This window comes from Agrilus planipennis, unplaced genomic scaffold, assembly GCF_000699045.2.
Source record: "Agrilus planipennis isolate EAB-ADULT unplaced genomic scaffold, Apla_2.0 scaffold340, whole genome shotgun sequence".
In the NCBI taxonomy this organism is placed as follows: Eukaryota; Metazoa; Arthropoda; class Insecta; order Coleoptera; family Buprestidae; genus Agrilus; species Agrilus planipennis.
The window spans coordinates 13,675-25,077 of record NW_020439355.1 but is presented as its reverse complement, the minus strand read 5'-3'; the positions used below and the strand labels follow the sequence as shown (position 1 = coordinate 25,077).

General features: G+C 31.0%; 1 protein-coding gene across 1 annotated transcript in view; it reads right to left on the bottom strand.

Moving 5' to 3' along the window:
• Positions 1-3,686: 3,686 nt before the first annotated feature.
• Positions 3,687-11,403, bottom strand: part of LOC108741928 — a 15,520-nt gene continuing 7,803 nt past the window's right edge. Inside the window, exons 2-6 of the mRNA XM_018476902.2 lie at positions 6,822-6,987; positions 6,531-6,688; positions 5,802-5,953; positions 4,688-4,912; positions 3,687-3,899 (exon numbers count right to left, since the gene is read on the bottom strand). Coding sequence (XP_018332404.1) covers positions 3,787-3,899; positions 4,688-4,912; positions 5,802-5,953; positions 6,531-6,688; positions 6,822-6,986 — 813 coding nt within the window. The 5' untranslated portion in view covers position 6,987 and the 3' untranslated portion in view covers positions 3,687-3,786. The remainder of the gene's footprint in view (positions 3,900-4,687; positions 4,913-5,801; positions 5,954-6,530; positions 6,689-6,821; positions 6,988-11,403) is intronic.

Here is an 11,403-nt window from a genome sequence, read left to right as displayed (position 1 = left end):
ACCTTTTCTACCCACGATATCCTCATCATCCGCCTATAACACCACATTTCGAACGCTTTTAAGCTTTTCTTTTCCGCCGCGCCCACTGTCCATGTTTCGCACCCGTACAATGCCGTGCTCCAAACATACACCTTTAACAACCTTTTTCGAATTTCTAAATTAACCGTTCGCGAGCATAGAAGTGACTTCTTTTTATTAAAGGCGACTCAACCCTGCGCTATCCTCTGCTTTATATCCCTACTACTCCTTCCATCCTCACTTATCTGACTTCCTACAAATGATAATATTTAATAAAACTCTTCCAATAAAGTCATTAATAATGAAACTTAATATCTGCTATCAGGAGTCGTTATGTACCACTATCACTGTAACTTCACACCACACAAGCGTCTAGATGATCTCAATTAGTATCAAATAGTGTAAAAGTAGGTACATGAGCCTGAAATATTATTTTAACAATTATTACCGTTCTTTTTAATTTTTTCTTGTCAAATCTCATCTCTACAAGACAATCAAATTGACCTAACAGTACTGCCATCCTAAACCTTGGGTTTTGAAACTTGATATAGGTTTCTAATCATCTTTTGTGAAATTTTGATTTTCAATCAAAAACTTTGTTACTTTTTAATAGATGATAAAGATATATTTATTGAGAAATTTTCCTTTTTAGAAATACGTTTGCTGTTAAAATAATTAAATGGCTTCATCCCTTGCTCTTCTAAATTCAATCATTGATCCATTTTGATAAATCCATCTGAAAAGACGAAAAGTGATGAGTCCTTTACATACAGGCTCATTAAAGTCTTATTCTCTTTTAAATCTTGGCGAACAATACGCTTTTCTTATCTTAAACAACCAGTTGAATAGTCGAGAATCCAAAACGAGTTCAAATATAGATTTTCCTTCAACGAATCTCAAAACCAGGTAATCTTTTAGAGACAATGTAAAGACAAAGACCCTAGAACAAGCTGAAAAGATAGAAAACTTACAAAGAAGTTATTGTTGTTGTTGTTGGATAAAACATTTATTATTAATAATAAGTTATATTAAGTTATACATGTATAAAGGAAATTAACGAATCAAAGGGGGATGAATTGTTAATGGCAGAACACCGTTAGCTAAATTTAATAACGTTTAAGAATAGCATGTTTCCAACAGAATAACTTTTTAAGCACCTCTCTGATAAACTTTTATATAAAAGCGCTTTTCAATCTAAAATACAATGGTAGAAAGACGTAGTGGCAGATTGGGTAGTGAAGTGTAATAAAGAGGGAATACCCGGCATAATAATTAAGTCCCGAGACCGCAACAGATCAAGCTCCCATGACCTTTTACAAAGTTAAACGTAAACCTCATTTGGACTCCATGTCACTGTCATTTCCTACCCGAAGCTCCATTTCGTCCTTGCAGCCTGTAAAATATTTCCGACCTTTAGGTAGCATCAACCTCTACCAAGAGATGATCTTCCACAATATACAATTAATTACAAAGTTTCTTATGCGTGAATTTTATTCGAAGACTTACATATTCATAGACAACAAACGAATATAATATTATTCTACGGTTTAAATTTAAATTAAACCGACGAAAATAGAAAATACGAAAGATGAAACTGAAGATTTTCAGTAGAACAAAAACGCTTAGGATCTGCTATCAACATTGCAGACCATTAATTTACACGCGCTTTTGTAAAACAGAACGATGAAGATATTAGAATTAATTAATCTTCACGCAACAACGTTATTATGTTATTATACTTCGACGATGTTTTCTAGGTAAACGCATTAGGACTCGTAAAATTTGATTAAACCTAGAATTATCGAATCAAAACAGTCTCGCAAATTTGAACAAACGACAATATATGGTAGAATGAAACTGGTCGTTAGCTGTTGGGGATGACAATCAGGGTTTATAACATTATTACGTTTAGCACAAACTAACACACAAGACACAATTTAATACCGGGGTGGCTCTACCATACCATACATCCCTCTGTAGTTGTCAAAAACACTTTACAATTATGTGGAAATTATCATCCAATAAAATCTAAGATATTTATTCGCAATCAGAAATAGATTTGATACGGAGCCGCCCCTGCTCGTGTGAATCTCGCAATACTTAACAACCAACGATATAAAATCTACCATTAAAGCTTAATTTTACTTGCTTAATTTGTATTTATCGCATTTTATTTGTATTGTTTGCTCAGTTTGGTATTCAAATACAACACAAACTAAATACATTTATGTTATTTACACCAAGTAAGCGCATTTTGAATAATTGTGCAACAGAGATGTGAATACAAATTCAATGATTACAATAAAGTTTGTGTTAGGAAAAACTATAAGTAACTAACAAAATTATAAATCATGCATCATTTTCAGTATTGGATATGCGAAATTATTTAACAATTTTTTTCCGTTTCAATATGATATGCCTAAAATTTCATTGTAATATATCCACTTTCATAGGTATTGTTTAATTATCTTTTTTTGCAAAAAGAAAAAAACAGTCAGATCTAATTAAAAATGCTCCCCCTGGTAACGTTCATCAAATTCTTCTAATGCCTCCAACTTTTTCACAAACCTAACCAAAAGTTTTGGCTATAAACTAAATTAACTCCGAAACAGAAAACTTCTGCTAACAAACGTGGACACAAGGCAGAGAAATGTTAAAATTGAAAATTCCACGGAGAAGTTAACTAACCAAACAGACAAAGTTCAACACGCTTTGATATTATTAATTAAAAGAAGAAAGAACCAATCAAAGTAGAAGAAAGTATTAATATTTCTACGTAACTACGATACTTTAACAGTAATAAAGAGTAATAGTTACTATTGTACTCTTGAAAATGACCTTTTAGAGGTCGAAACAATTGTCGAGGAATAAACAGTTTTGTTGAAACATCTTTTCCTTTATTATTGAAAATGTTTCGTCGAGAATACACCTTTGAAAGTTTAAATACTTTAACAGTTAATTGATTTTGTACGTCCTCTGTCAATTGCTAACTTTATGTGATATGTCATTCATTAGGGGCACCCCGAATTCCTTTACAATTGCATCTAAACACCAATGATTAATACCTAAGAAGACCATACACAAATTCGAGAAACTATAAAATATAATTAAATTACAGTTACCTCTTTGCTTAACAATAAGAACGAAAATAAAATAGATCCGTTGAAAGAATTGATGATTCTCTTAGAGGGAACAGTACGAGATACACCTGGGGGAAATCATCAGTTGTAGTGTGGATAGAAAATAAATTAAATCTTTTGTTTGTCTTTGTAGCTGCAGTGTCGTTCAATGACATTTAGATGAAAGACAACCCTTCGTACTGTCGTTACATCTTGCTAGAGGTCATTAAAATTTAATACTTTAACAGAAAGGGATCAAAACGATAAAAGGTTATGACCCTAGGAACAATCGTAAGCATAAAAAAGCTGACATCATGATTATTTTTAAAACGACTTAAAACTGTGTTTTAAATACTTTTGTGTGATTTCGAAAATTAAGGGATTATTGCTCCAAAATTTGATAAACACCAAACGAATTTTGTTGCTTTGTAAAATAGCGACAAGTTAGATGAAAAATTTTAATAGGTATAGAAATATTTTCGTAATTTAACTTCATTAGTGGGAGAAGCAGGAGGTAAGGAGGGATAAGTTAATATAGAAACGTGCTACTAATTTTTTAAATATATTTTACAACTGTGTAGTATAGTACAATGTAAAACACTTCACTTTAGTTGTTTTATCAGTTGATAAATAAAAATATTTAATTCAGTTAACTTAAGAATGAAAACAGCCCTGACGATTTGCCAGGAGTTTTAGGATAGGAATCTTGGTAATTATCGTTTATTCCGGTATCATCATCTAGCCATTTCCTATCTGAATACCCTGAAGTAGAATACATTATCATAGGTAAATACACATTATCGGCAGATAACTAAAATTACTTAAAGTCTAGCAAAAGAAATATTCCCGAAATTAATACAGCGAAACTTGGCATTCGTGTACTCAAACTTCACCCATAAACTCAAAAAGTAATAAAACTTCAAAGTACATTTCGTGTAAGATTCCACCCTGATTGCTATTTCTGACCGAACATGTTCCTTTAATTAAAGCCAAATAGTTAATATAAAATGCACTAAAAAGCCAGGGAGATAAGTAATTACCAACAAAATAACTAACTTTACAAATACGATCTAAATTTTAGGATCTCGTTCTACTGTTTCACAATTTTGTTAATCTAAAGTTCACAAACTACTAAAGGGATTTGATGTTAATGTCAGAGATCTGTGAGTAATTTTAATGCATGTTTAATCCGTACACATACTCTAAAGTAGCTTTGGATCTTACTTAAACTCCTTTCACGAGAAATACAATTTTAATTGCTCTTTTAATGTCGGCCAACAAGTTTACACCTCAAAAGAATTTAAGCAAAATAAATTAAGTAGTTCACAATAACATAACTGATAGTGAAATCATTTTTTGATTTTAAAAAACGGACAGACAGACACACGAGTGATCGTATAAGGGTTCTGTTTTTCATTCAAACGTACGGAACCCTAAAAACGACAAAGTATAGGGTCTAATTTGATCAAATGTTTCACAACTAATAAATAATCGGAAACAAGAATCCACCTACGTACTACTTTGGTAAATGGTATCGTAAAGTTGCTTACATGGATAGGGCGCAGCTTGGTAAAGCCCATAATTATAAGGGCTGGTCGCAATCTTCTTCAGTCCTTGTATAGCTGTTAATAACAAAGCCATCTTTGCTAAAAGAAGTGCTTTACCCCCAAGAATAGCCAATAACTGGAAACCCATCGGGACAATTACCATTCCTAACACCAACACACCGAATACCATCATCATTGGCATCATGTGGTGTCTTCTGCGATGTCTAGCTACACAAATCGCACAAAAATATCCACATTTAATATTTGACCAATACTTATGACAGTAACTTTTATTTAGGGTAAAATGCGATAGTAATATGGAACATACATTAATTTCTATTTGGTTCAGTATACCTACCAAAATTCAATATTCATTGAAAAGTACATTAAATTCAGCAAGAGACAATCGTCTTAATTGTGGAATCAACTTGATTTCTTTGTCAAGTAAAAATGTCGTAATTTAAATAATCTAAAGCTAATTACAAAATAAACTGAATTTATTTCTATTTTTGGTTGTCTTATTCAATTGAAAACAATAGTCAGAAATTGGTTATATAAATATAGAGTAATTTTAAATAAATATTTTGGTTTTCCTATCATAAAAACTCTTAAACTAATCCGTCCAATCTGAATTTTGCTCGGAGGAATTGGTTAAAGTATTGCCTCAAGTTTTCATAAAAACAACAAAAGAACGGAAAGGTTTTCCTACATCACACAAAATAAAATTTCAATTGTAGGATAGATATATACATACATACATATGTATGGAAATGTAAAAGAAATGGATGTGCTTAGAAATCTCAATTTCATTCTGCCCTGGGGTCCAAACACCCCTGCGTATTTCTGGAAAATAGTTAACATACAAATGTAGTTATGAGATGGAATATAAATATTACAACAATTCCAAAACCTTTCGGCCTACCGACAAAAGTATATTGACTTCTGTTTTATATAATCACTGCCTAAATAATCATAGTATTAGTTACCTGATAGAGCCCTTATTCAAAATCATTATTGTACTTTCGACACTGAAATTTTAAAACCGACATTTCGTGGATTCCGCTTATAACGAACATAGCCATTAGTTTATTAACTGGTTTAGTAATTCTTTAATTACCTTCACCTTCGACGAAATCAAGTTGTTTTGGTTTATAAATCTTGAGAAAATGAGTTGAAAACAATTTGTCCAATCGCTGGTAGATCTCATACTGAACACCGGATGTAAAAACGTTTTCCTGGTCGTGAGACTTGTTTATTGAACGTGAATGCCTGTGTACACAAAAATATCATCATTTAAATTAATGAGCATTTCTTTCAATCAGTTTCCACTTGGCTGAACAATTGTAGCTCAACTGTATTGCCCATCGAACCATAGCAATGCATTTTACAAATTGATTATTGTGTCTTTCAACTTAAATTGGCTATTATAAATAATACACCTGTTCGTAAATACGACAGTCGCAATTATAATGATATACTACGATAATTGCTTCTTCAATAGCAATCAAAATAAGAAAAGTATGAATCCAAATGTAAAGGGCAGACAATTTTCCATCCTGTTATTGCACGTATTTTTACAACAAACGTCTATTAAGGTCATGCATTTCTGTAAATTGATACGCTTGAAATGCATTCTTTAATGTTGGAAAACGACAAAAATCAGACAGGGAGAAATCAGCACTATAGAGAGGATGAAACATATTACATTATAGTTAGGTAAAAGAATTATATCTTTCATTTTCTATTAAATAGACACAACAAAAATTGCAGTGTTATTTCATTGTCATCCCTGTTATATAAAAAAGTTAGTACTACAGAAACACAAATCGCAATTATTACTATTTACCATTCTTGATCAGACTGATTATCAGATTTGTATCGAACTAATTCTAGTCCGTCCATTAGTTCAACCTCATCTTTCTCTAACAGACGATCCAAAAGTGCAAAGCCCTTTCCGTACAAGCAATTCAATAAACTTTGGCCACAGTTTTGACCACAAGGCACCTACGAAAGATATTAACTCAATTTAAGAAAGCTTTATATCAATACTTCTTTAATGACTTTAAATTGTTGAAAATCTTAAACGACTAAAAGTGTCTACACCAAAAGTGCGAAATACTTTTACATATTTTTTTACCTTGACTGTGTCCTCTTGTCTCAAACAATTTCGGAGAAATGCTGTTGTTATTTTACCTGCTTCAAAAATAAAATTTTGGGATTTAAGAAAATTCGTAGACTTATTTGCCTTGCTTAATGTTACTGGCATCACTACAAGTAGAAATGCAGTTATCAATACTGCCATTCTGAAAAAAATAAGATGCAAGAATAGAACTATCAATAAAAAATTATTCTGATATTAAAACTGCGTAATCCTTTAAAAAATAGATGTTTTTGAATTTTATTTGCTGCTAGTATNATTTACCTCCTTCTCTATATCCATACAAAATATCTATCAAACAAATAAAATTAAAATTTTCTTTTGAAAAATGAAGCCATTCCATCAGTATTTTCTTATGACGTTGTCACGTTCAACTATCGTCAGTAAACCGTCTTTACAGACAACCGATTTTTTTTTTTGAGTTTTGTGCAATACCACTCAGAATTATACACCTATCATCCCGCACACTTTTTTAAAGAATGTACGCCTAGAATGTAGACAACTTTTGATGTATTTACATGGTCCGTACTAGAGATTTTCATTAAATATCACCCTCATCAACGTCCGAAATCAAATTAAGCCATTCAAAAAGTCGTTAAAACACTAAGCCAATGAAATTTTAATTCTTGGCTGACAATTTTTTTTTCTCTTTTCTCTGACCCATCTCTAGTAGGTTATCTTTATATCTAGAAATGTTTTTAATACATACAAAGGCATCAGTCAACAAATTCTAAAGGTTCTGCTGGAAACTCAACGATTAAAAATCAATTAGAAAAGTAGTGGACGCATTTTAGACCGCAAGCTAAATGAAACAAATCGCTTTCTGCAACTGGGACATTACTTCGTTTTCAATCACTGATTAAGTATTTGACAAATTAGAATACAGTAAAAGTACGAGATAAACGTGCTTCAGTTAATCTTCCAGCATCAAAAGTCGTAATTGTATATTAAGACAAATAAAATTAAAATCATTTATTACTGTTATTACTTGCCTAACACTATGAATGTTAGAAATATTATTTTATTTTTCCTGCACTTTTCACAAAAACTTATCTCTTGAACCACTAATAAGATTTGTGAGTTGAAAGCAGTGGAGAAAATTTAATTTCTGAAGAATTTAGTTGGCCCCATCCTCCTCAGAAATGAATGTAAAATAATTAAAATTGTTATCATGATCCTTTCGTAAGTAAAAATTTAATTTGGAATATTACTCTACATCTTTCTATTCCTATCTGGTGATTAAAAGGAAGCACATTTTCAAATAATTAATTTAAGCAACAAAACACTGTTACATTCAAATCTACAACTGCAAATAAATGTAGATCAAAGGATTCTTTGAAAATAACAAAAATTAAATTATAATTTTGGTTATTAAAGTCTACAATGGATACGCCTACACATGTTAGTCAGCTGGAAACTCGGAAAAACGATTTCACAATCAGTTCAAATGATTTTATATGAATAGTTTCTATTGAATATTCAATATCAAATTAAATTGAATTCATAATGTATATTTTGTCAAAACTGTGTACTTAATGAATAATAATGTAACTATTGCTATTTTACTAAACCAACAAATGTCAATGGTGTAACTAATACGAAATCATCAATGTCATCATTCTTGTATCCAGTTCAATCCTCAATAAAACTTTTACTGGATAAATACGAAAAGTCTACAAAGCCTTTTAAATGGAATTTTGGGATCTGTTTGTTCTTGAATACTGTGTATATTTTATGCAAGATTTGCACCAACCAATAAAGTTCATTGTGTTCACATTTACAGTACTCATATACACAATTCCCATTTTCGTACATAAATAATAAATCAGAAGAGTTCAATTTTCTAATGATATCAATAGCATTTTGCAAATCCAATATTTGTATAACATGAATTACATTTATTAAGCCTTGTTTCAATGCTTAATATTATATATAAAAGAAACTATGATGCTGTCAGCACAAGGCAAAGTAGTATTATGTAGTTAGTATCAGCAATTTCTTATGCTAAAGTGTACGATGTGTTGCATACTTATTTACAAACAATTCCTTTAAATTTAATTTTTCAAACAATTTTTAACACAAAGAAAGTAATTAAACAAATTGTTCACAAAATTAAATTTCATCCATTCGAAGCAATATTTCTAACAGTTGCGAGCACACAGTGACTAATAGGGGGGAAGAGTTAGTATCTTTAAATAAATTTTAGCTTACCTTTCTTAAAGCTCTGTTACATTCTATCCAATATCAGCCATTTAAACACGACTTCACTTTAACTGCAATCAATATTAAATTCGATACCATTTAGGTTTACTCTCAACTAGATGGATATTAAATGAAATCTTTCTCGATACAACTCTGACCATCCTAATAACTAATTGTAAATCTATAGATTGCTAGCAGGATAAGTCTGATGAATAAACATCTCGTCAACTCCCTACGCTGTTCCTTATCATGCTTTATCATGCGTTGAACGGCATTGCCTTATGCTATGAGAAGTGAAAGGCGTTAAAATGTACAAAATACAAAACTCGTAGATGATTCAGTTGCCTAGCAACAACAGACGCGTTCGTGACCATTATAATGCTTAAATCCAAAAGAAATATCTCTAATTTGGATACATGAAGTTTTTGATGCGTAAGCTATATGGACGAAGCAATAAAATCTGGTGACTTTTATTCAGAAACTCTAAAGCATGTTTTTAGTTGTGTGACATGAGATTTATTAAAAAAAAAAGAACGTCTAAACATCTACTTGCAACATTATTAAAGATACTTGTAATTTCTTTTGCTCAATATTTTAATATGTATGCTTATTATAGTTTGCTTACCAAAAGAATCATAAAACATGTGAACCAATTACTCAACGACATACGTTTCACGTATTCTGTATTTGTACTTCCTCAATTTACAACAGGAAAACAGCGGGAATGTATGTTATGTAGTATATAAAGTCAGTTAAGACTTACGTTCATCCCACTTGATTACATTGAGTACCCCTACAACTGTTTTCAAAAATATCTTATACCACATTTTTTAAATTACAAAATTAGTTCGTACAGATGATTACAGCAATTAAACGAAAATTTAGATCTTAGGAAAATTTAAGTTAAGGGTGGAAGTGCGTGTCCAACCAGTCTTAAGACTGATGACCTTATGATGATGATGACTAATCTTTGAATTTTCTTCAATATCTATTGTGATGATCTTTCCACAGATGTCTTATGCGACTTCTTGACGGTTACCCTAAAAATTTATTTAGATATTCAATTTTGTATGCTGACCTCAATGAGCTTTTGCTGCAAATTTCTTTTTTCAAAATTTGTCTTCTTAATAGAAGTGGTAAAACAGTCAATTTTAAATTGTGATTAAACGTTTACACGTCAAAAGCAGAGATGGGGAACGAAAATGAGTTGAAAGCTCTTGTACTTTCATCAAGTCTTTAATTAAAAGAATAAATAAAAGGCATATATTTTATAAACCACAATCTACCAGATCTGTTAGTATCTAATGTTAATGAAACTATTAAAAAACTGCCAGATTCAGAATCTTACAAACTTGAAGATTTCTAATGGAAAAATTTTGTTTCAAGTATTGATAAATTATTATTTTTATAGTATCATTAAAAAAATCCAGTTAATCCATATTTTAAGACAAAATCCTTTTGAATTGGAACTTTCTTAATAAATAAAAGAACAGAATTCTTTTCACTTTATTTGAAAGTGTATTGGAAACGAGAAGGGCAGCTATGACAAGGAATAGCGCTTTAAAGCATTAATTATTTCATATAATAGATGAGTTTTCCAAACGCTTTTGCCATTTTAAGATTAATTTACTTATTACTTGATTGCAAAACATATTTACAATACGTGCTTTCAGACGTATGTGATTTAAAGTTGCTTAAGGATGCGTAGTTGAACCTACCACCTTTTTTTTATACACTTTCAGTAAATAAACCTTTTCCAATTCAATAAACCTTCAGATATGTAAATATATTTCTTCCCTTTACAATCGCAACAGTTCTCATTAAATTGTGTTTTTTCCCTTTGTAGATGTTTTCTAAATCCGAATTTCAACCTATATCCTTCAGTATCTGCTTCTTTTATTGTTTTAAATTCGTTTTTGGTTCTTTTTCTCTCTTAAAAGGATAAAATCTCCATTGTAAAGTATGACGCAAATGTGTTGTGTGAAACAAAGTCCTTATCAAAAGCATTTGAAATAAGTGTTCATGTATAAAAAAGCTTTTTCTTTCTTAAAAAGACAATGTATGAAATTAGATTAGCACAATTTCATTAAATATCTCTGTTCTAAACATGGATTGGAGAATTTTTAACGATTCAACGAAATTTTATAATACTTACAAATGATCATCATCATCATAAGGTCATCAGTCCTAAGACTGGTTGGACACGTACTTCCACTCTTTCCTATCCTGAGCTAAACTTCGCATTTCCCTAAAACTAGAACAGCCCACATCCTTAACTATTTGCGAACAGTAATCTAATCTAGGTCTACCTCTATCCCTCCTAACTCCTGTTTCTGCCTCTAATATGTCTCTGACTAGA